The 25,109-nt window shown below is 38.5% G+C and overlaps 2 protein-coding genes across 7 annotated transcripts; both read left to right on the top strand.

The window, feature by feature from the left end:
• Window positions 1-5,101: 5,101 nt before the first annotated feature.
• Window positions 5,102-16,367, top strand: LOC146657762 (uncharacterized). Of its 5 annotated transcripts, none has more exons than XM_085426083.1 (10): window positions 10,268-10,391; window positions 10,514-10,646; window positions 12,598-12,627; window positions 12,716-12,865; window positions 12,979-13,099; window positions 13,188-13,400; window positions 13,512-13,595; window positions 15,208-15,349; window positions 15,549-15,711; window positions 15,841-16,367. In XM_085426083.1, coding segments are annotated over exons 3-10 (1,149 nt in total). In that variant the 5' UTR covers window positions 10,268-10,391; window positions 10,514-10,646; window positions 12,598-12,625; the 3' UTR covers window positions 16,115-16,367. The 5 variants fall into 5 exon arrangements, with proteins under 5 accessions (XP_085282211.1, XP_085282209.1, XP_085282208.1 ...); XM_085426084.1 differs by having other exon boundaries at window positions 10,282-10,391; window positions 10,565-10,646; XM_085426085.1 differs by lacking the exons at window positions 10,268-10,391; window positions 10,514-10,646 and adding an exon at window positions 5,102-5,298.
• Window positions 16,368-20,844: 4,477 nt separating this feature from the next.
• Window positions 20,845-24,474, top strand: LOC146657761 (uncharacterized). 2 transcript variants are annotated; one of them, XM_085427030.1, is made up of 7 exons: window positions 20,845-21,870; window positions 22,000-22,120; window positions 22,253-22,456; window positions 22,690-22,773; window positions 23,231-23,372; window positions 23,864-24,026; window positions 24,152-24,474. In XM_085427030.1, the coding sequence occupies exons 1-7, from the start codon at window positions 21,650-21,652 to the stop codon at window positions 24,384-24,386; spliced, it is 1,170 nt and encodes a 389-aa protein (XP_085283156.1). In that variant the 5' UTR covers window positions 20,845-21,649; the 3' UTR covers window positions 24,387-24,474. The 2 variants fall into 2 exon arrangements, with proteins under 2 accessions (XP_085283156.1, XP_085283157.1); XM_085427031.1 differs by lacking the exon at window positions 22,690-22,773.
• Window positions 24,475-25,109: the final 635 nt, after the last annotated feature.

The raw sequence follows: 25,109 nt of genomic DNA, 5'->3' as shown, positions 1-25,109 counted from the left end.
TGGCTCGTCATATATGCACAGTGGCACATTCACCACTGACATATCAGGTCCATAAGGGTGAGAGGTTGGGTCACGCTGGCCCTTTAGGTTACAGCAATTTTATGAACGCTTCTGATGGTGTTCATATTAGCAATGTATGCACAACACGAGCCGGTCTGATGTGTTGCCTAACAGTCATATCAGATACGGTCAGCTTGTGGAGCATAATTTATCCTGCAAATTGGTTTCCTATTATATCGAGATTGAACCCTCAGCTGACGATCAACAATGCAGTTCCTCCCATTTTGTAAATATCACCAAAGGTTCTTCACATCCACTTCCACACCTTCTAATTGCCACAAACGCCAGCCTGTCGCTCACCAACCGACTATACAAACCTGCTTGCAAGAGCCACTTCTCGTTTCCCCGTTGTGCTATCGTTTTCTTCCAGTGCAGTGCAATTACAAACATTCATACTTGTGGTTGAGGCTGTTTACATTTTTTTATCACTTGAAACTTTGATTAAAAGCTGTATCTTTTAATCAGAGTTGTTCATTTTTAATGAGTCGCTGAGTTTCTTCTCTACTCTGAAGGGATTTCATGTATCTAAATGTCGGCACACCTGAGGCAGTACACAGTCAGTGAATTGCTAGCGCTGCCTCTCATTGTTGACCTGCCTTTGCCATAGTGATGTACAGTTGATTAACGAGTACCGTGCTGGAGTCATTAACTTGCTCCTTCTGTGCACCTCCCTAAGGTTTCTGTTCCTTTGTGGTTCAACAAGGAATCTACTTGACTGATCAACATTTAGTAATAATAACTTTATTTATTTAGCACTTTAAAACGGTCACAAAGTGCTGGACAGTCTGGATAAAACACATTAAAAATAAGTGTTCATATCTGAACATACAAACACACAGTCAGGCATATGGTACTGCATTCTTTTATTGAGACACACTTCCATATGCACATTTGCTATGAACTATATCCAGAAATAAGGAAAAGCCGGCAGCTATTTAAAATAAACCACTGATTCAGCCAACCCAATGGGCTGACAGAGGCTGTTCCCAAGTTTAAGAGCCACGACCTCAAAGGCTCGATTGAAGTGAAGCCTCAGCAGGTCTGCTACCATGTAGGGTTTTACACATAATAATACAACTTTCAAATTCATCTTAGCTGCTGCATTCTGAACCAAATGAAGACAGGCTAACGAGGACAGAGAGGTGCACACGAAGAATTGTTTAAAGTAATTGAGACAGGAGAAAAGGTCTAACTTTATTGTTACTTAGATGAAAGAAACAAAGCTGGATGAGCCTAGAGAAGAGAGATTCAAAATTCAAATGGTGGTTGAAAATAATTGCAGATGATTTGATATTGCTGACAAGGAGGTCTAAGTAATTAGTCACTACCCCAGAGAAGCAGTCAGTATGGTTTGAAATAAATTACTGGATTTGAGGCCATTTGCTAGCCAAGCCCAAACTGTTTTTTCTGGACGTAAAACCGGTATTCAAAGAAAAATTATATTCACAAAAAAACTCTTAAATACATTAGCTTAGCCAAGAGTGAGAACCAATGTTTATATACCTGTATTCCAGTCCAGTAGGATCTGATACTGGTACAGGTTGTGGAAAGGATTATCATAGCTTCACACTGCATGGAGAGAAACAAAAGGTTCTGAATTGTAAACAAGCCAAGTTATCCTTTTGATTTTCTCAAATTATTATTAAACCCAGTGTGAGTGTGTAAAACTAAATCTCTCAGAAATGCTGGCAGTGTCTTGGTGGGGTGAGGAAAGGGGCTGGATTTATTCCCAGTATAATGAAGCAAGCAGCGGGGTCATCATTTTTTTTATTTTTACCCTGGGCAACCAGTTCAGTCTCCAAATACTTGGCTGTATGCAGTAACATGCTGCTGCTTCCATGTGAGGCTAGAGTTAATGGCCATATTCCTGTCACACAGAAAGGTGTTTTACTTCATAAACAGCTCGATGATGAACTATCATATTTCATATTGCAGCTATAATAAAGCTTTACACCAGTAAGTGAGCTCTTAAATGGGCAGTAGTCCTTAAATCTAGTGTATAAACTCTGGTTTGTTTTTCTGTTTATCCATCAGAATCATTATGGCGTGAGTTCCTCTGTGTTCAATACCTCAGCTGTAGAGAAATCTGCCTTCTCATTAAAATATTGGAGCTACAGTGGGGCAAAAAAGTATTTAGTCAGCCACCGATTGTGCAAGTTCCCCCACTTAAAATGATGACAGAGGTCAGTAATTTGCACCAGAGGTACACTTCAACTGTGAGAGACAGAATGTGAAAAAAAAATCCATGAATTCACATGGTAGGATTTGTAAAGAATTTATTCGTAAATCAGGGTGGAAAATAAGTATTTGGTCACCTCAAACAAGGAAAATCTCTGGCTCTCACAGACCTGTAACGTCTTCTGTAAGAAGCTTTTCTGTCCCCCACTCGTTACCTGTATGAATGGCACCTGTTTGAACTCATCATCTGTATAAAAGACACCTGTCCACAGCCTCAAACAGTCAGACTCCAAACTCCGCCATGGCCAAGACCAAAGAGCTTTCGAAGGACACCAGGAAAAGTATTGTAGACCTGCACCAGACTGGGAAGAGTGAATCTACAATAGGCAAGCAGCTTGGTGTGAAAAAATCAACTGTGGGAGCAATCATCAGAAAATGGAAGACATACAAGACCACTGATAATCTCCCTCGATCTGGGGCTCCACGCAAGATCTCATCCCGTGGGGTCAAAATGATCATGAGAACGGTGAGCAAAGATCCCAGAACCACACGGGGGGACCTGGTGAATGACCTGCAGAGAGCTGGGACCAAAGTAACAAAGGTCACCATCAGTAACACACTACAACGGCAGGGAATCAAATCCCTCAGTGCCAGACGTGTTCCGCTGCTGAAGCCAGTGCATGTCCAGGCCCGTCTGAAGTTTGCCAGAGAGCACATGGATGATACAGCAGAGGATTGGGAGAATGTCATGTGGTCAGATGAAACCAAAGTAGAACTTTTTGGTATAAACTCAACTCGTCGTGTTTGGAGGAAGAAGAATACTGAGTTGCATCCCAAGAACACCATACCTACTGTGAAGCATGGGGGTGGAAACATCATGCTATGGGGCTGTTTTTCTGCCAAGGGGACAGGACGACTGATCCGTGTTAAGGACAGAATGAATGGGGCCATGTATCGTCAGATTTTGAGCCAAAACCTCCTTCCATCAGTGAGAACTTTGAAGATGAAACGAGGCTGGGTCTGCCAACATGACAATGATCCAAAACACACCGCCCGGGCAACAAAGGAGTGGCTCCGTAAGAAGCATTTGAAAGTCCTGGAGTGGCCTAGCCAGTCTCCAGACCTCAACCCCATAGAAAATCTGTGGCGGGAGTTGAAAGTCCGTGTTGCTCGGCGACAGCCCCAAAACATCACTGCTCTCGAGAAGATCTGCATGGAGGAATGGGCCAAAATACCAGCTACTGTGTGTGCAAACCTGGTAAAGACCTATAGTAAACGTTTGACCTCTGTTATTGCCAACAAAGGTTATGTTACAAAGTATTGAGTTGTATTTTTGTTATTGACCAAATACTTATTTTCCACCCTGATTTACGAATAAATTCTTTACAAATCCTACCATGTGGATTCATGGATTTTTTTTTTCACATTCTGTCTCTCACAGTTGAAGTGTACCTCTGGTGCAAATTACTGACCTCTGTCATCATTTTAGGTGGGGGAACTTGCACAATCGGTGGCTGACTAAATACTTTTTTGCCCCACTGTACATCTCATCATATGATGCTCAAAATGCCAGCAAACTAGAAAAAACAAAACCCAGCAGTCTCTTATTAGAAACTGTGACCCAGATGCTTAAAAATATCCAGAAACCTTGATGTGAGTAGTTTCGTGCAGGAACAGTATTCTTCCTGCTGTCTACATCCAAAGTAAACATACAGGTTGATATCCTCACAGCTCAGTCAAGAGGGGATGCGTAAATGTCTACATCAAGTTACGCTTTGACTAGCGTGACCATATCATCACGGATGGGCGGAGGCTGTCTTCTGCAGTGCGATGCTTTTGCCACACATAATTCAGAAGTTCTTATATGAGCTGTTATATCTGCCTTTCATTTTCTAGTTTACAGGCTTTTGATCTTGTGAAAATACACATAGCTGTTTTGGGGGTTTTCTCAGTTTTATGTGGTTATGTCATCCAGAGAGAAACCACATGCTGAGCTGACTAACATTTCTCACAGGGGGTCAAGACAAATGCAATAGCACCAGCGAGACATGTTTCAGTTTGAGCACAGAGCAGACCTGTGATCTTAAACCTATAAACAACCCAACTGACTGTAGTGGCTTATTTATGGCGCGCAGTCACTGTTTTTATTTGCAGCAGCTTAACTTTTTCGTGAAGACTGTGAGAGTTTACAGTAAGTGAGGAAAACAGGTGTGAATGCAAGTGGACCATCACATTACACACTAATAAAGTTTCCCCTCAGCGCTTGAGTCAGGGCTTTGTCAGCCCAGCTTGTGCAAAATTATCTTTTTTGTTTTCATTTTTTTCATGTAATGACTTGACATCCATCTAGCTTGTTATGCAACAGATACTTCCATGGTTAAGCTGCACTGCTTTACAAGCAGTTTCTAAGGTTTTTTTTAACCTCCTGTTAGCTCAGTCGGTGAAGGAAAGAGGCATGACGCACTGACACTCGACTCTTCGGTCTCTACGCCGATCTGGGACTATATAAAGACCAAACTGTACAGGCGGAAGGACCAACTGAAGTTCCCCCAGGCTGTGCACACAGACACGTGCATGGCCACACATCGTTTATTTTCTTTGCCAGTTTCCCCATCAAATACTTTTCTTTCTTTCTGGCAACCCTCGGCATTCTTTTTCTAAAGCAGTGGTTCCCAAACTTTTTTTTGCTAGGCCCAAAGGGGCCTACCAAAGGGGTTTTACAAGAAAAATGTTCGCGCCCCCGCCCCCTGCGCGCGTGCACGCACACGCACAAACACATCCTCCAACCACACACACCCTTCTTTTGCTCCATTGCGGTTTATTTCACACCTCAGACATTTAGTAAACAATTAAGCAAATACAAGTAATCTGCAATAAATTACAGGTAGTAAGTAAGTAAACTCCTAACTCTTTTATGCTATGTCCGCACCTGGTATTTTTGACAGCTGTTTCGTCCACACGTAAACGGCGCTTTGAATCACCGAAAACGGAGATTTTTTAAAACTCCTTTTTTGCGTTTACGTGTGGGAGGAATACAGAGTTTGTCACCCAACGTCAAAGGTATGTGCCTTTTTTCACATCACGCTATGCGCCACGTTATTGTTTCCGTGAGATGAATAGCAGAATGGCTGATAGAGACGAAATACTGTTACTGTTAATCTGACTATCTTCAGGTTTTACACGCTTACATATATGCACGCAGTTACTGTCCCTCCATTTACAAAGGCAGAGGCGTCACGGTGTGATTATTTTACGTGTAGTTGGGTTTTTTTTCCTGTGTAATAATATTCAACATTGCTATCAATACATTTTTGCCAAAAAATGCCTCTCTGTGCAAAATGGGTTTAAAAACATAAACAACTGTGGGATACTGTTTGTCCCTGATTTAGACAGGGGGAACAAATCCTGGCAGGATCAACCTGATATTATTTGTATCCTGCTGTAACTTTACTGTGTAAAGAGCTAACATCTCCAAAATGTCAGGAGTAGTTAGTCATTACAACAAGTGTTTGTGAACTAAAAATCAAGAATGTGGGATACTGTTTGTCCGTGATGTGGAGAGCCCAGCGCTGCTCCTGACAGGGGACTCTAATTATGCAGGGGAGACCTACCTTGGATCTTGTATAGGTGAAGCCAAAGGGAAGACCATATTTTCTAGTGTTTGGCTTAGAATGAAGTTGGTTTGGAAACATATTCAGCTATGCTTCATCTTCTGCTTTGCGTTTCTGTGGCCGCCCCGTGCTAGCAGTGTCCGAGCGTTTTTGGGTTTTTTTCCCCCCTTTTCATACCGCGCCTAACCCTGCAATGGGGGCGGGCCCCACACTTTGGGAAGAATGCTGTCTTGAGCATCCTCACAAACTTGTTAACATTCATCCGATGCATCTGACAAGAATGGTCACTCTGTTTCTCTCCAGTCAGTCAGAGGGCCCACTGAAAATGTGCATGAATGCCAGCACCTCTGTCTTCAGTGCTCGTCTGGCGTCTGTGGGATTCCGGGTGTATTTCCAGGTTCTGGGATACCTAGAAACTGGACCTTATGGTCAGTGCCAGTTTCCATGGTTCCCACTGTGAAAGGGATGTTCTTTTGGGGCCCTGGCATGTTTGTGAAATCCCAGTGAAAAGATGGCTCTGAGTCTGGAGGTCCTGAGCCCACTGAGAGCACGTTTCGGAAGGAAAAGCAAGCGAGAGAAACACAGAAGTGGCACGTTTGGGTCCCGGCTCAGTGCCGCACATCGGTTAGGAGCTCAAGGGACTGGGTCAGAGCAAGGGTTCACTGGCGGGATATAAACATACTGGTTTATCCAAATTTACAGCAGTAAACACAAGTTCAGCTAAAGATATACACAGAGAGACACGCACATACAAACATTTAATGAGGAAAACTAAATGTTATCCCTAGTCTCCTTTTTTTTTTTTTTTTTTTTTACTGAATTTCACAAACAACGTCCTGTTTTCATTATTAGAACTCACCCTAAGGTGATTTGCACACATTGAATGTTCTTATTTTCATATTTTAGACATAAGCTAAGAAATTTGAAAATGGCCTGTTTAGTTTACATGTTTCAGACACTTAGTTTACACGTGACTCATCTTTTGAAAATCCTCCCAACACTCCCTGTGCAAACAATCATATACACAAAGAAACTTCTGTTTATTGAGGAACACCAACAATGACAAACACAATACTGGTTTTGCCATGAAAATATGAAATTAGTTCAAATGTAACCGGTAAACTGAACTTCACTGCTGTGACACTGTGAGAAAAAGTAATTAGCTGTAGCCTTCCATCGAAACACAAAGTCAGTCATCAGCAATGAACATCAGTGTTAGCAATGTATGTGCTACAAATACAGAAGAGTGATTGGATGTATTTTTAGATTTGAAGTGAATAGACTGTGAGAACATGTGTGAAAAGGACAGATGGGATTTCAAAGGTACATCCAGTACTACAAGCCTTTCCAGTTATAATGTGGACAAACCCTTCTGACTATGACTCAGCACCGGTAGCACTTGTCACAGTAATGAGCTGATCACGTCTTTTAAAATGCATGGGGTTATTATTTTCTCTATACATCTGAAATGTTAGAGATTTATCTATCCTGCTTTTACAACACGTTTAAAAACTGCTTGAGATTTTTGCGATGCTTTTGCGACACTCTGGACAGGCACTCAAAAGCATAACGTCATAAATCCTCGGGCTGCTGACAGATCAATCAATCAATCAATCAATCAATCAATCAATCAATCAATTAATCAAGGCTTTATTCGCCACGTGCAGGTTGCCCTGCAGTGAAATAGTGCCTGAGACAGTGACAGTTGCAGTGGAAATATCTGATGATCACATTTTTTATTTTGGCATCCTGTCTCGTTGCTGTACCTGAGTTACCTGGAAACAGCACGTCTTCTTCTCCAGCATGGTCACGAAGCAGCTGTCTCCTCATTCCCTTTGGAGATTTCATTTACAGATAAACAAAAATGCGCCAATTATGTATTTCAAAAACAGCAATAGAAATATTTATGAAAATAAAAGCACTGATATAATTTAAAGGAAAAGAGGCAGACTACACATTCCTGCTACAGAGCAGTTTCCATGCGGATGGTAGAGATTCAGCATTTTGCACTGAATTGTAATTCTGTGGCATGACAGGTGTGAGGTATTAATTTCTTGTGGAAGGAATGCAGTGAGATGGTGCATTGTGCCTCCCCGCGCCATCATAGAAATCACAGAGCTGGTTTGATCTGAAAAAAAAAAGTGATGACTCTGGCATTTTGCAACTGGTTTCACCATTTTTACATTCCCCTTGAATTCAGGTCAGCAAAAATTTACAAAAATTAAAATATATCAAATCCAGCTTTCCCCCACAGAATCAGGAATGAATGTCAGGTGTTATTATCTTAATATCGCTCTGCATGAAATAATTACTTTCTTGAGGATAATGCAATTGTTAACCAGTAAAAGGAAAATGTTGTGAATAGTTACCACAGCATTCAGAATGGGCTGACTGTGCTCTCAGTGCAGCTGAATGGCTCACATTCACTAAGTGGCTTCATTTCCACTGCGGCTTTACAAAAAGCACCTGGGACTCCCCACATCGTGGCAGACGGAGGAAGAACCACACGTCAACTCAAGGCTTGAGACTCCGCTCTGTGTGGCCAACTATAACAATAACCCTCAGGCTGGACAGTACTCGTATGTAGCTCTGCTTTCCACGAATTGGCAGTGCTGAAGCCAAGGTTTTCCATGGTCAGGGCCAGCAAAACCCCTGAATTTATAGAATTTATGTTGGTTTAGATATGCTAGATGGACATTAATACAACACAGAGGTGTAACAATTGGTTGCATTTGTAGGGATAATTATACTGCTGGACTGCATGTTTTCAAACCATTTACTACAGACATATTACATTAGCGCAGAGCATTTCTGACAAAGCATAGCATGATCATTTAAATGCATTTGGGGCTTCAGTTGGTTTCATTGATTTTATACATTGAATGCTGCAAGAACAGATAAATTATATCACTATCCGAGATTTGTGAAGTACTTAAAAGTTCAAACCACTAATATTGATCCTAAAAGCATTTTATCTTTGCATCTTAACTCACTGCTGTCTCATAGCTTTAGAGTCCTTGAACAGATTTGATAATGTCTGGGCGATAATTAGCAGCAATATGTTAAAAATCAATGAAACAGTTCAGGATGGAAGTGACAGAATTCTTCCTCCCCCTGGTGGCCATACACTGCCAGTGCTACTATTTTATACACTATAAAGTTACTCATGGACTGGTCTCTAATTGTTGTAATGAGAGCAATGTGATTATGAAGTGATGGCTCCGGAATAATGTATAGTCAAAAGCACTGCATCGAGTTGGATAGCGTCCAATAAATACTGAAGTTATAAAACACTGTTTAAAAAAAAATGTTTATAATGGACGTTCTTTAGTAATCTGAGAGCTGTGGGATTGCTGTGGGATTTGGTATTTTGGCCATAACACACAAACTGGAACTGGAACCAGGGGCATATCAGTTTTGAGCAAAGAAATACCTTTGTAAGCTTCATTTTCATTGTGAAAAAGTCTCCAAGTCAAGATTTTAATGCCAGGCGCCCCATAATCATCCTATCAAAATCGTCGCAAATTATCAGTTCAAAAAACCGCCTAAGGGGAGTAAGTAATGCACTAAAATGATATGGGCAGATTTTATCACTGTCACCGTATCCCGTATCTGAAATGGAGAGAAAAAACAATATAATTAGTGTGTGTGGTGTTATGGGTTGAAGCGCGCGCGCGCGCGGGGGCGGGGGGGGGGGGGTATCCACGAGTTACATTAATACAAACTATTTCAGCATATAACCCTGAAATCTGGTGAAACAGCTGACCGGAACCATCTGTAGAATAAAATCCGTATTTACCGTCAGATCATGAGTCTAATAAAATCCCGTTACTCTGCCACACGCATGCGTAAACGCCCTCGCCGTTTTCCCTTTAGGTAGCATACTGTTGACATACTGTATTGGTCTGACATTAATCAATCACAGTAGCACCGCTCGATCACAGCTCAGCGACCTTCTCAACAAATGGATTATGAAAAGATAAAATAAAATAAATCTATGAAAGATCAACAAAGCCCTTCCGCTGAATCACGGTTGAAAGCTTCGAGAAAATACATTTTATTGTATTGTATTGTATTTTATCACCAAACTATTTTAGCATGTGTTTCCGGAGTATCACTGCAGAGATGTTGACAATGAAGAGATAGAAATCCTCCATGTCCGCCATCGGTACGTCAAAAAATGTATGCATGCAAGAAGCTTCACGTGTAAGAAAATAAATAAATAATTAAAACGTTAGAGTAACAAATGACCTGCTATCTCTATTTTGCTGACATATAACGTTATCAATGTCACAAATTAACTATAAAATGGTACTTTCAAACATCAACGGACGCTCTTTGGTTATCATCGCAAAACCGGAAGTTAATAGCAGACTATTTCCACTTCGCCGTATTTATCTTTGTGTGTTTGGTTGTCAGGACAAGCCCCAGGACAAGAGGGCAGAACACCGGTCCTTTGGAAGCTCGCTTCATAAGCGGCTACACTGCAGTTACATGATGTACATACAGCCCGGCCTTTTACAGAAAGTACCCTTTTATTTGGTATGTTTGTTTTGATAGTCGTTTATTATTATTATTCTTTTTTAAATAAAGATATATGCTAGCTTATTAGCGACCAACATACTATTGCTACAAAGAGTCAAACGGTAGGAAACCGTTGTCAGAACTGTTGTCTTCTAGCAACTTAAAGAAGTCCAGACGCTTTTCTTTGCAAGCTCCTTTGACTACGATGACCTGGATGACTGAGAACCTTCACAGACACACCGTTGTCTTCATTATCTTCACGATTCAAGTTGAGTAAGTGGTACTGCTAACTTTACGTCAAAGCTCTCTAAGAAAGAAAGAAAAAGGGGGCACAATTTTGCTTAGCTGTCTAGGGTGATTAGATGTCTGCACAACATTTTTTTATTCCTTGTCCTCCTGCCCGTCTCACATCTAAAGACAGTGTCACACATTTTGACTGTATCTGCAGGACAAGCACTTTGTAAAGTCTATTTTTTACTCAGAAGGAAAGGCTTTTTTGTATTTATTGTAATTCTAGTCAGAACCAAGAAGACATTGTCTTGAATACAGTGGAAACAACCACATAGAAATTGAAGCAGCCAGTATATTCTAAGAAACAGAGGTTTTCTCTTTTTTTGCTAGTTATTTTTTAATTTTGCACAGAGAGGGAAATATGGTGGTAACAAAAAAGTTAAAATTGTCAGATACAACAGGTATCTGACAATCAGGAAAACAGGTATGCCAATCCACCAGTACATATGAACTGAAAACCAAAAAACAATTAGCAGCTGCAACGATGGTGAAATTGAAAAGAATACGACATTAAGCATCCTTTTATCTTCATCTTTTATCAAGAGAGTTGAAACTATAATATATTTAGCATATACATGATAAATGCCAGTGTTGTAAAATTGTTTTTTCCATTTGTTTGTTTTTTATTATTATCATTTTAAATTTAGATATGAACATTTCAAGCTACAAAGCTGACATGTCCCACTTTGTCCCACACAACAAACCCCATGTCTGCCCAACAACCAGTTTGGCGAGATCTGGTCAACCAAAGTGCTGATATTTTTACTTATATAAAAATAATAATAATACACTTATCTTCTGTTCAGGTATGTAAGTAAATAACTATAATTTGGAATCATAATAAAAACAAATAATACTATTTAATAGTAAACAGCAAATTTGTAAATTCATCGATAACATTGATAATTACATTTTAACATTAAAGTATAATTTTACTTAAATAGCTTGCACATGCTGGTGGATAAACCATTGCAGAAACATAATTACCAACACTGTTAATTTTGGATTGGGTGGTAGTCTAATAAATCTTTTAAGCCGTTTATATGTAAAAATCATTTGATAAATGAAGTATTTCTCAATGCATTTCAACCTATGATCTAATGTTTATACATGGTCATATGATTTTAATGTTCCAGTGTGGGTGACACTCAATATATTTGATATACTGACTTATTAAATGGCTAAAAAAAGATTTTAAACACGCCTTTCTGAATGGTGGCGCTATTGCATAAACATGCCATTAGAGGGCGCTTTGGTAGAAATTCTTGATACTCAGGCATGACGTCGAAGTTTTTTTTAATGTATTTATTAGTGACCTACACGAGTCACGACCATGTGCTAATGTTCTATGTATAAGTCATAAGCTATCGTTCTAAATGGCCAGTCTTGTCCAGAAATGTCCTAGTTTCTAACTGACTTTCAATAAGGCATTTATAAATTCTAATGTAGTTTATTACATAGGTGAGGAACATTAATCGTCTCATTACCACGTGATTTTCTGCTGTCAAAATATGGGTCCTGGCACTCATGTGGACGTTATTTTGGCACGTATCACTCACTTAAACCTTGTTCTGAGACACACAGATGACTTTGATTTTGTGGGTGATGGGTGTAAGTGCAATGTTAGCGAGAAACTTGTTTTATCCAGATGTTCTGCACCATGTTTTTTCTCTAAAGCTGGAGCAGGATGAAGGCAGCCTTCCGACTTAACATTGTCAATTATTACTCACTTATACAAGTTCTAAAACAGTATTAAGCATTAATTAAATTAGGCCAGTGGTTACAACTGAAAGGGCTTTACAAAATGAGCCTTTATATGAAATGCTTCTGAAAACGACATAATCATATCTTTGTCCTGTTGTGTAACTGAAAACAATTTATGCTGTTTCCTGTTGCTTATATTATGTTACTTATAATCTTTCTATGCTTGCAGGTAAGACAGACAGACTGAGACTAAAATAATGTAAGAGTCTGTCCAGTATATCCTCTTGAAGAACACTATCTGACATTACTTTTAATGAATTCTAACCTGATATATGTTCATGTTGAAGGTCTGATCTAAAATACTACATGTCACTGTCTGTGACTGTGGGTGTCATGTTGGTGGGCCTGTCGTACACAATCTGTTTAGCCTCCCAGTGGATTTATGGTTGGCCTGACAAGCCTGGGTATAAGAAGTACATAGAAGCTCTTAATCCAAGGTAACTTTTAAAATACTTTAGATGTGTTCTCTGTTTTTATTTTGCATTTTTGTTCCACTCATTGAGCAGAGTCTGTTTTTAAGGTTTGTTTATGTGTTTGTGTTCTTAATCAGGCGAATATATCGTCTCAGCTTTGTTACGCTGGATCTTCTCAAATACCTGCGGTATGCCAGACTTTACTTTCAACTGAAGTCATGGTATAACGATGAGAGGAACCTTAAGTATTACGAAAAGGTATTTTAAGGATAACTTGCTGAGAAAATCTACCTGTTTTGTTGAAAAATTTGTCAGTAATCAGTTTGTTTGTGTGGACACTTAATAGGGCATCACATTTGGTCGCAGAGGCAACAAGCTGGACTTGTACCACCCTCCAAATGTAGACAAGTTAGAAGATATGCCATCACCAGTTGTAATATTTATCTATGGAGGTGCTTGGAGTTCAGGAGAAAGGTCCACTTACTGTTTACTGAGCAGGCAGATGGCTGAAGAACTGAAAGCAACTGTAATTTGTCCTGATTACTGCACATATCCAAAGGTGAGAGCTTCTGAACAACACAGTAAAAGCGGGGGGGGGGGGGGGGGGGGGGGGGGGGGGTTATTCAAATATTAAACTTCTAAACTACTCTTGGCTGACTCTCATCAACAGGGGAATGTTTTAGGGATGGTCCAAGATATCGCTGACTGCTTGATTTGGGTCCACGAGAATGGAGAGAAATTCAACTTTGACAAAGTAAGACAGCTTAGTATTATTTAAGTATTCTTTGGAACATGAATAATAAGCTGCCTATATCTGTACAATCAAACAAACCTCCTGAAATATAATTAATCAATAACAATAGCTACCATGACCCAAAATACTGACTTTTACAAATGTTACATATTCATATACATGCGTTTTTACAGATTAAGTAAATGTTTTATTTATTTTGTAGAATAATTCTGACAGCTTCTGCATCATGTCTTTTCCTATTTTTTAATTTTTGACACTGTTTTGGATTGTGACTGGTGGTTGAAGTGAAGTAATGTAACTTATTTATCATTATTTATTCAACATAAACTGGAAACAGATTTTTAGGTCTTGTTTAACCCTCTGAGCAGTAAAAATCTTCTTTTTGGTGTCGTTTCCACATGTTGATTAAAAACCACATCATCATACAGAAGTAGTTTGAATGATTTCCCGACCCTAGAAACTGAGCCGTGTAAGGAGGATTCAGCAAAATCTCAGGAGGGACACTCAGACCTTTCTCTCCATGCAAACGGCCCCAGTACAAGCTGGAGACTGTGGTTTGATAAAGTTAACAGAACCAAATTAATCTGACACCGTCCACCCCTTGGCTGTGTCCAATACCTACTGGTAATGATTTATTGCCAGCAAACCAAACCAAACTCTCGATATGGTTGTAAAGGGTTTGGATAACCTGGGCCAGATACACCATACTCCCAAAACAAACCCAAGAAAGACACCATGAGGAATGTGGTTGAACATGGTGAAATCTCAAAGTTCATAAAACACTTCTAGGCTAGTTGGGCAAACTCCCACATTACTTTCAGTCCTCAAGAGAATAAAGAGCTCTTCTAGTCTTCACAATCAGGATCAAAACCACATTGTTCCTGTAACCAAGGTCCACCTAACTGGCTCTCCTCTCTAATACCCTGGGACAGTCCTTCCAAGAAGCCTGACGGGTGTGATCCAGCAAGACAATTGCATAACCTGCAAAGCCTTAGGGAATCGTGGGTGAATCTCTACCACCAATGAGTTTTTTTTAACTACATCAGTGACCTTGCCCTCATTAATGTCTGAGTCCTCCTCTTCATTCCCAAACTCTGCTTTCAGCACCGAAGCAGTCAGTGGGATTGAGGAGGTCCCACAAGTCAACCAAGCTTCGGACTGCTTCTTCAGCTTGACTGGATTAAGGGTTATTCCTGTGACAGGTATCAGCCACCTTACAGCTGAAACCCTTTACAGCAGCTTCAGCAATGGTTTTGCAGAGCGTGGTTCACTTGGACTCAGTGTCCTTAGCATCTCTCAGAATGTTGTCGAAGTTCTGAAGTTGCCCCCAACGTACCTTCACTACACAAAGCGTGTGCAGCATGCTCCTGCATCACCTGATCCTAGTCATCACCAGGTGATCAGCTAATAGCTCAGTTTCCCTCCTCACCTATACGGCATGCTGCCACAGATCTGATGATACGATTACAAAATAAATCGCAGCGCGACCTAGGATGTCCTGGGACTAAGTGCATATATGAATGCTTTTATACTCATTCACAAATTGTTTGTTATAAACGTTAAAAAATACATATATCTAATCACATACAGCATGCTGTTCTGTTTTTTATAGGATAACATTGTATTAATTGGGCATTCAGCAGGTGCACATTTGTGTACACTCACCACACTGTTTCTTGTTGATACAAGAGAGGAGCTTTCCATAGAGCCAGACAAGCAGCAGGAAGTCTTCCTGTTAATAAGAGGAATTATTGGTAAGAAATGAAGTTCATCATCTAAAGAAATGTTTTTTAATTTTATACTAAACTTTCATGATGTAATATTTGCCACATACATAGCTAAATTATTGATGGAGATTGTAAAACACATTTTGAGCATTTTTAGCTAATCTGTGGTTCCTCTTCCTTTATTTATACTTTATAAGTTAGGTTAACTGTTTTATATTCTGGACAGGTCTGAGTGGCGTCTACAACACTGTGGAACATTATGAACATGAACAGAAACGAGGAATCGAATACCTCTCTGACATGCACAGAGCAATGACTGGTGTGGAAAACCTTCCATTCTACTCACCAACACACTTACTGAAGAAGCTCAGCCAGGACAAAGTCAGCAGGTGAAGAGAAAAGGATAAAAAATGGGTTTAAAACCAATTATAATTCTAAAATCTAGTGCATCAGTTATTTATTTGAAATGCAAACACACTACAGACATTTATTTACTACAGTCCTTTTTATTCTGACAGATTGCCTCCATTCGCCTTGCTCCATGGGACCAATGACATTGTCGTTCCTGCTGAATCTACCATGAGATTCTCTGAGCTTCTCACTTCGCGCTCTGTTAAGTTGTCAATGAATCTGCTTCCCAGAGCGAGCCACACTGATATCCCCGTTGACCTCATGGTGTCAAACAGACACCTCTACCATCCAATCTACGGATACATCAACGAAGAGTTCAGAAAACTTCTGGGTACTTGCACATCATTAGAAAAACATTCAAAAATCTGTAATACATACTGAATGATCCATACATTTACGTTTTAGATACTTGTTCTTATACCTCAAATGAACCATTTAACTTTGAGTTTGGTTTAACACTTTCTGAGTTAATAACACTGTCATTATATTTTAACAATACTGTGATTGTGTGGGAGAGTTGTTCTCTACGATGCTTTCAAATAAATAATCACAAAGTAAAATAAGTTGTGGAGAAATGTGCGCTAGTAAGAATTGCACTGATACACAGTATTAAAAGTTGAATACAGTTAACAAATCTGTAGCTGTTATTTAATTATCAAATTTGAGAATTTTCAAGTGTTTTATTTGATACTCTAAAAGTACGTGTATAATATATTGTAACAGCACATTAATAACCCAAGTTTTATTGACAAATGAAGTACAGTCATCATTTTTACACCTACTTGAAATTATTATGCCTAATATTCCAAAATTCAATGTTGTTACATCTTGTGATAGTGTTAAAATCTAACCCGTCACTCTTTTTGATATACATGTATTTACAGAGAGCAAAATATTTTGGGAAGTCTTGAATGATTAGCAATTTTTGAGCCAGTATAACTTTGAAACAGTACATAAATACCATCAGATTTTCACTGCAGAACAATAGTAACCATGTTCTGTAAAACTTAATTGCTTTAAAATGTTTGAATTTTGAGCATTATTTACAAAAAATGTGTGTCAAATGTTTTTACTGCAAGTAGAATAGAATAAAACTTTGGTCTGTATCAACTGTGCAGGAAATCAAAATAGTAAGACAAGGGGAATAAATAACCAACAAGAGGAATATGTACAAAACAAGGGGAAGGAGTTGGTTGGTGTATGGAGTCTGTGTGTGAGTGACCTGAGGGATGAGGCCACTCAGATCATGAATCAGACCATAGCTCAGATTGGTGGGTGGGTGGGGTGGAGGTGTGGGACTTGATTCACCTGAGGTATGAAATCTCTACACATCATATTCACTGTCTGGCCTTTGACGAGATAAACTGATCACGTTCTTGTGTTTGCAAAAAAACTACACGAAAAAACACCTAAAGAAATAAAAGCTGTTGTGAGAAACTCCTGCCAAATATCAATGTCCTATAGTTTCAGCTGGTTTGGGAATATCAGATGACCTCAGGAGCTGGCTTGATTAATCCCTTGTTGGAGGGAGTTAAGTAATGCCAGTACTGTGCCAAGCAAGCTAAAAGGGCAATTAAAAAACAAAAAGCACCTTTTGAGAAAGACTTTGCCTTCTTCAAAATAATAATAATAATAATTGCTGGATCTGAACCACCAGAGGCAGCAAGACTGTTTTCAGATTGTGTGAATGGAGGTAAGTTTTGGGCTAGTAGAGCGTAGCTCACAAAGATGGCTTCATCTGAAGTGTAATCTGAAAAAAAAAAAACTTTCCAGGTTACATAGTATATTCCTGGTAGATATGAATAAAACTGTAACATATCAAATTTCTTGCCTCAAGGTGCATTGTAAGGTAAGGTAGACCCTACAATAATAGATACAGAGAAAAACCCAACAATCAAATGACCCCCTATGAGCAAGCACTTTGGCGACAGTGGGAAGGAAAAACTCCCTTTCAACAGGAAGAAACCTCCAGCAGAACCAGGCTCAGCGAGGAGGGGCCATCTGCTGCGACATGCTGTGGACAAGAGCCAGAAATTAACAACAAGTGTGACTTAATGCAGAGAGGTCTATTAATGTTGAGTGAGAAAGGTGACTGAAAAGGAACTACTTGATGCAGCGTGGAAATCCCCCACCAATCTACACCTATTGCAGCATAACTAAGGGAGGATTCAGGGTCACCTGATCCAGCTCTAACTATATGCTTTAGCAAAAAGGAACGTTTTAAGCCTAATCTTAAAAGTAGAGTCTCTAGAGTGTCTGTCTCCTGAATCCAAACTGGAAGGTGGTTCCATAGAAGAGGGGCCTGAATTCTAAATCAGTTGTGGTAATGGACTATATATAGTTCTACTATCATGAGCATTTTCCAGAATAATAATTGTAAATCCTATTTTAGTTCAAATAGATCCCCCCGGGTTCCTGTATTTGGCTACCTGGTATGTCATTCTACTAATAATAAAAGACCAATAATTTTAATGGACTTAATGACAAAACAAAAGCTAATGTATTCAGCTTACACCCACACAGAATCAGGAATGAATGTCAGGTGTTAATATGTTTATATCACTCTACATGACATAATTCAATTGATGATAGTGTTAAACTGTAAGTGACAAATGCTGTGAATAGTTACCACAGCATTCAGAATGGGCTGACTGTGCGCTCAGTGCAGCTGAATGGCTCTCATTCACTAAGTGGCTTCATTTCCACTGCAGCTTTACAAAAAGCACCTGGGACTCCCCACATTGTGGCAGACGGAGGAAGAACCACACACGTCAACTCAAGGCTTGAGGCTCCGCTCTGTGTGGCCAACTATAACAATAACCCTCAGGTTGGACAGTAGCTCTGCTTTCCTTGAATTGGCAGTGCTGAAGCGAAGGTTTTCCATGGTCAGGGCCAGCAAAACCCCTTAATTTATAGAGAATGTCTCTGATGCTAGATGGACATTAATACAACACAGAGGTGTAATAAATAGTTGCATTTGTAGGGATAATTTACTACAAACATATTACATTAGCACCGAACATTTCTGACAAAGCACTTTTATACAAGTACTCCCCCCCACGTCTAATTACTTCCTCTCTAACGGATCAGAGAGTAAGGCAGGGTTCAGTGTTTTGCCCGGTACTTTGGCTAGAATATCCCTGATTTGTGTAGTCCTTAAAGCTTTAAACCACTAATGATGATACTTCCTTTTATCTTTCCATCTTAACTCACTATCGTCTTCTAGCTTCAGTCTCTGAACAGATTTGACTGAAAATTTTTTGTTGCAAGTGACATAATTCTACCCCCCTCTAGTGGCCATACACTGCCAGTGCTCATATTTTATGTACTGATAAATTACTTATGGACAGTGGCCGATTAATGTAGGAAAGTTACCACAAATACCTCTGATCTTTATTATGAGTTATTGTATGGTTATTAAATGGCACCTGCAAGATAATTATACTTCTGCTCTCACTACTTTATTTTGGGATTTAGTATTTTGTCCAACAAACAAAGGACACATTTAGGATCATTAAAAGCTGTATCAGTTTTGAAGAAAGACCACAGATTTTTTTTTTCTAATTGTCAAATATATTCATTCAATTTAATTTCAATTTAATTTTATTTATTTATAAAACATTTGCCAGTCGTTTACGTGAATCAGCATTGATTCACACAGAAATGAAGAATGAAAGTTGATGAATGAATAAAAAACTGGATAAATTAGCCAAACATTACCAAACCAAAGCCAGCTCCAGCAGTTTGGAATGGTTGGAGCTGCAGATGGAAGAAAATACATTAAAATTTGAAATGAAACACCCTTAATGAATTTCCAACAGCCTTTTAGGGAGGAACCAACCATTTAAAAGTGGCTGTTCTCACACCCCAAACAGCACTGGAAATGAATACATTTCAATGTTATGATGTGTGATGTGAAAAAACAACAACATTTTAGTGACCTAAAGTAAAAATTAAAAAATAGACCTTCGGAAAAAATATAACTGAAATCATTTTGAGAACTTAAGAAACTAACTAAAATAAAGTAAATTAAAATAAAGATGGCGTATCCTCAGTTTTGATATTTGTTCATTTGGAAAAATTTGTTTTCACAAACTGCAAGATTAGGGTTTTATTGATATTTCAAGTGAGGCTTTGGGTGTCTAAACGCCTGTGAGCCAACTGCTTTCTAAAATTCTGCTTAAACTGTAATATCTATGCTCATTTATCTTGCCTCTGGTATTTGTTAGAAATAAAATAATAAGTAATAAAGACTAAAACTAAGTAAAGAAACAAAAAGTCAAAATAAGATTAAAATAATGGTAGGAACATGCAAAAACTATAATGCCTTTTGTTTTTTATATTAAAATAATTTAATTGTTGTCTGAAGATAATATTGATCCATTTGGGCAGGAGATGGGGACCTTTTTTATTTTTATTTAATGCCTAAGTCTTTAATCTTGTCAAACTGAATGACGCACTGGCAGACAGACAGAGCTGACCGCTCAGTGAAAATGACGAATCTGCGGATGCAACATCTGGAGCACGGGGAGTGGAATCTGTAAATAAATCTAACCACCAAAAACCAGTTAACGTGGAACACCCTGCGTGAAAACGGGGCACAAACGTGGGGCAGGTCTGTAAATGTAAATATGAATTGTAACACTTTTCCCATTTCCATAATCTGCTGATATGATATGATTGGGCTGTTAAACCTACAGGGGAACTACGAACATTATGGTGCTGTACTATCGAGTTGTCTTGCATGAAGACCACAGATAAGCGCCATAAATCAAACTCATGTCAGGTCTAATGGGTCGAAGTGCGTTTAAGGTTCGCTTACATTACCCTTTCTAAAATCTGTTGCCGTGTTGCGAGCCTTTTGAATTGTCGTGAATTGATTTACACTTCCGGTAAGCTGGGACAAGAAATGGAATTTCAACTTTTGCATTGAAGTTGTTTGTTTTTCTTCTGTGGTTCTCGTTTACTTGACCTGCATGAAACAACACAGTATGAACGTTGACATGTGCTTCAGTCATCCGCAGTGACATTATTAAGTGCAGGTGGGTTCTCTTCACTGCTCTTCTTCTTTATATATATATATATATATATATATATATATATATATATATATATAGAGAGAGAGAGAGATATTTAGTTTTTGTTTGCATTTGTCCTCCACCTCTACTCATTCGCCCAACGAGGTCGTGACAGAGAAGACAAACGTACTTTGGCAACAAAACGTCCAACGGTAGGAGAACTGCGAAAATACGTGACAGAAAACTTATATTAAATTCCATACCAGAACTATTTGATATACAGATCGCGTTTATCAGTTTATTATCAAGAGTTATTAAGTGCTCATATGATTTTTAAAATTATTCTCGAGTGAAAGCGCCTTTCTGAATGCTGGTACGTCCTATAAAACCCCACTAGAGAGTGCTGTGGTACAATTTTAAGGACAACCATCACTAAGCTATTCCAATTCTTTATGAAAGCTATTCATAAGTAAATGGTTTTGTGTTTGTGAATTATGTAAAAAGCCATGTACTAATGTTCTGAAAGTCCTAAGCCATTAAATACAAATATACACATCAGCCAACTTTAATAAGTGCCTTCAAATTTGCCTTCAAATGGACCAAGCAGCCAAGAACGTCCAAGCACAGATATAATCTTTAAATTATGTTTTTTTTTATTATATCCCAGAAAAGATAAGAGGTTATTTCAAAAATACACAATAATAGAAATAAGCTATTTTAAGAACTATGTAGGCCTATAAAAGAGGTAAACTAAACAGACTTCTACTCAAAAAATATCATAACTCAACAAACTGACCTATTTAGTAACTGAATAAACCTTCTTTTAGCATCAGATTTTGTTTTGGGGTATTTCGGTGGGCCTATGTGAAATGTAGCTTCAGTTTCCTGTTCTTAACTTATGTGGTCTGCTGCTGCTGTAGCTCATCTGCTTCAAGTTTCAACCTGCTGTGCTCTTCTGCATACCTTGGCTATAATGAGTGGCTATTTGAATTACTGTTGTCTTCCTATCAACTCAAAGCAGTCTGTCCTGCTCTACTCCATCTGTTTAGCCTGTCAGTGGATTTATGGTTGGCCTGACAAGCCTGGGTATAAGAAGTACATAGAAGCTCTTAATCCAAGGTAACTTTTAAAATAATTTACACATGTTCCTTTATTGTCTTTTGTTTTGTTTGATGTTTTTGTTTTATTGGCCCACTCATTGAGCAGTATGTTTGTAATTTTCATTTACGCTTTTGGCCTCTTCATCAGGCGAATATATCGTCTGACCCTCACTACACTGGATCTTCTCAAATACCTGCAGTATTGGAAAGTTTACTTTCAGCTGAAGTCATGGTATAACGATGAGAGGAATCTAAAGTATTATGAAAAGGTAGGTTAAGGATAACTCACTGAGAAAATCTACCTGTTTTCTTGATTATTATTTACAATCAATGACGTTATCAGTTGAGTTAGTGCTGAAGAACGTGTGAATAATCAGTTTGTTTGTGTGGACGCTTGACAGGGCATCACGTTTGGCCGCAGAGGCAACAAGCTGGACTTATACCACCCTCCAAATGTAAGGAAGCTGCCATCACCGGCGGTAGTATTTGTCTACGGAGGTGCATGGGGCACAGGAGAAAGGTCCACTTACTGTTTACTGGGGAGTCGGATGGCTGAAGAACTGAAAGCAACTGTAATTTGTCCTGATTACTGCACATATCCAAAGGTGAGAGATTTTAAACAACACACAGTAATCACAAGGATGTTATGAGTCATAACATCCTTGAATCACAACTTATGAATGAAAATATTTTATCGCATATGTGTGTTAGTTGATAAAATACATATTGAATTTAAATTAGGTAAACCAAAAATGTAAATTTACAGGACAAAGATCAACTTTCATTTTAAATAATAAAGTTGTTTCTAAACTGACTCTTGGTTGACTGTGATTGTCAGGGGAATGTTTTAGGGATGGTCCAAGATATCACTGACTGCTTGATTTGGGCCCACCAGAATGGAGAGAAATTCAACTTTGACAAAGTAAGACAGCTTAGTATTATTTAACCTCCTAGGACCTGGCGTCCACATATGTGGACATCACATTTTGGGTTATTTAGACCAAAATACTTAATTTTGCTCTACAAGCGCCTGATATCCACTTACAAGGACATTATACTGCTACTGTTCTATCAAGATTTTAAATGAATATCCTCATATGCGGCTCTTATTTTTCTTAAAAACAAAAATAAGGTACCAACTTCCTCACTGCCCAGGGAAAACTCTAAAACACTGCTGCTCAGCTGTGTCGGTCTAGAATTAAAGCAGTGCTAAGTTTTGAGCCCCTGTATACAGACTAATCATGCTTGTACTTTATCTTCGTCAGAGCCTTTTTAAAAATAAAATCATTGTGTATCTGTGCATTAACTTAATCTTCAGTAGGTAAAAATGTATAATCACGTACAGCATGCTGTTCTGTGTTGTATTTTTTTTTTTATAGGACAACATTGTATTAATTGGGCATTCAGCAGGTGCACATTTGTGTACACTCACCACACTGTTTCTTGTTGATACAAGAGAGGAGCTTTCCATAGAGCCAGGCAAGCAGCAGGAAGTCTTGCTCTCGATAAGAGGAATTATTGGTAAGAAATGAAGTTCATCATTTAATATTAGTATTTGTTTTCCATAATGGTCTTCCCCTACAGTGATTCAATATATACACATTTCAATATTGTGATGTTTGTCTCACTCTTTGTATATTACCAGATTGTATTATAGTCTACCTGAGCACTCAAAGACTTTGTGTAACTTGCCTCATTCAAGCACTCCCACAAACATTATTTTTCTATGTCTAAGTGCTTTTTTATCTAATATTCACACTGTGATGAACGCATCAGAGATATTTGTGCAGACTGAGCCAACCAGGGATCAAACCACCAACTATCTGATTAGCAGATGACCTGTTCTGTCTCCTAAGCTACAGACACATTTACTCATATTACTATTTTATTATAAGTACTTCATATTTTCACTTTTAATAAATATGAAAATTAACAACTTAATCAAAAAATGACCTTTTTCTTTCCTGTTATTCTTAATAAGGTAGACTAATTGTTTTATATCCACCGGACAGGTCTGAGCGGCGTCTACAACATCGTGGACCATTATGAGCATGAACAGAAACGAGGAGTTGAACGAGTGTCCCCCATGCACAAAGCGATGAATGGTGTGGAAAACCTTCCATACTACTCACCAACACACTTACTAAAGAAGCTCAGCCAGGACAAAGTCAACAGGTAAGTGGAAAAGGATAAAAAAAATGGGTTTAACACCAGTTCTGAAATCTAATACATCAATTCTTTATTGGAAACACAAACACACTACAGACATTTATTTACTACAGTCCTTTTTATTCTGACAGATTGCCTCCATTCGCTTTGCTCCATGGGACCAACGACATTATGGTTCCTGCTGAATCTACCATAAGATTCTCTGAGCTTCTCACTTTGCGCTCTGTTAAGATGTCATTGAATGTTCTTCATGGAGTCGCCCACACTGAGACTGCTGTTGATCTCATGGTGTTAAACAGACGCCTCTACCGTCCAATCTACAGATACATCAAAGAAGAGTTTAGAAAATTTCTGGGTACCTGCTGACTGCATGTGATTAGAAAAGTATTCACACAGCTCCAGTATGTGCTGAATTGTACTGTACTGTAAATTAAAATCAACCATTTAATTATGAGTTTGACTTGATTCTCTGAAGCTCTGATTTTATAAAACTAATATGATATTTTTAACAGTACTTTAATTATTTTGGAGAGATGCTCTTTATAGTGCTGTCAAATAAGTAATCACAAAGTGAAATCAATTATAGAACAGTAGGGTTTATTAGGAAGCTACACACAATATTCAAATCCAGTTACAAAATACCTATTATTGAATTAAATATTACATTCAAATGTTATCTTGTGTTAACATGTCATTACTTATTATTATTGCTTCACTTGCAACCAAAAACATCATAAATGTTTTAAGATCTTCAATGCAGACTAAAAAACCCAAACTTGATTGCCTTAAAATGTAAAAGTTCTAAATCTTATTTACAAAGATTGAATGCTAGATGTATATTATGTGTGTATTTACATGTAAGGACCGTAACAAGCACTTGTTACATTCATGCTTAACAGCCTTACAAACATTTGAATCTCACTGAGTAAAAACCGGGAAAGAAAACACAGAGATGATGTGTGCTAAACTGCACATTTTACAACATTCAAAGTTTTTTTTTTCTATGGACTCATGCTTGGAATACCAAATAGCCATAATTTCCCTCAATAGTTTATGATGTTTAAGTGTGTCTGCCTAGTGTTATGTTAA

The sequence above is a fragment of the Rhamphochromis longiceps genome, linkage group LG12, assembly GCF_057381845.1.
Source record: "Rhamphochromis longiceps isolate RC_006_pf linkage group LG12, R_longiceps_female_GT1.1, whole genome shotgun sequence".
In the NCBI taxonomy this organism is placed as follows: domain Eukaryota; kingdom Metazoa; phylum Chordata; class Actinopteri; order Cichliformes; family Cichlidae; genus Rhamphochromis; species Rhamphochromis longiceps.
This window is presented reverse-complemented; position numbering and strand designations above follow the sequence as displayed.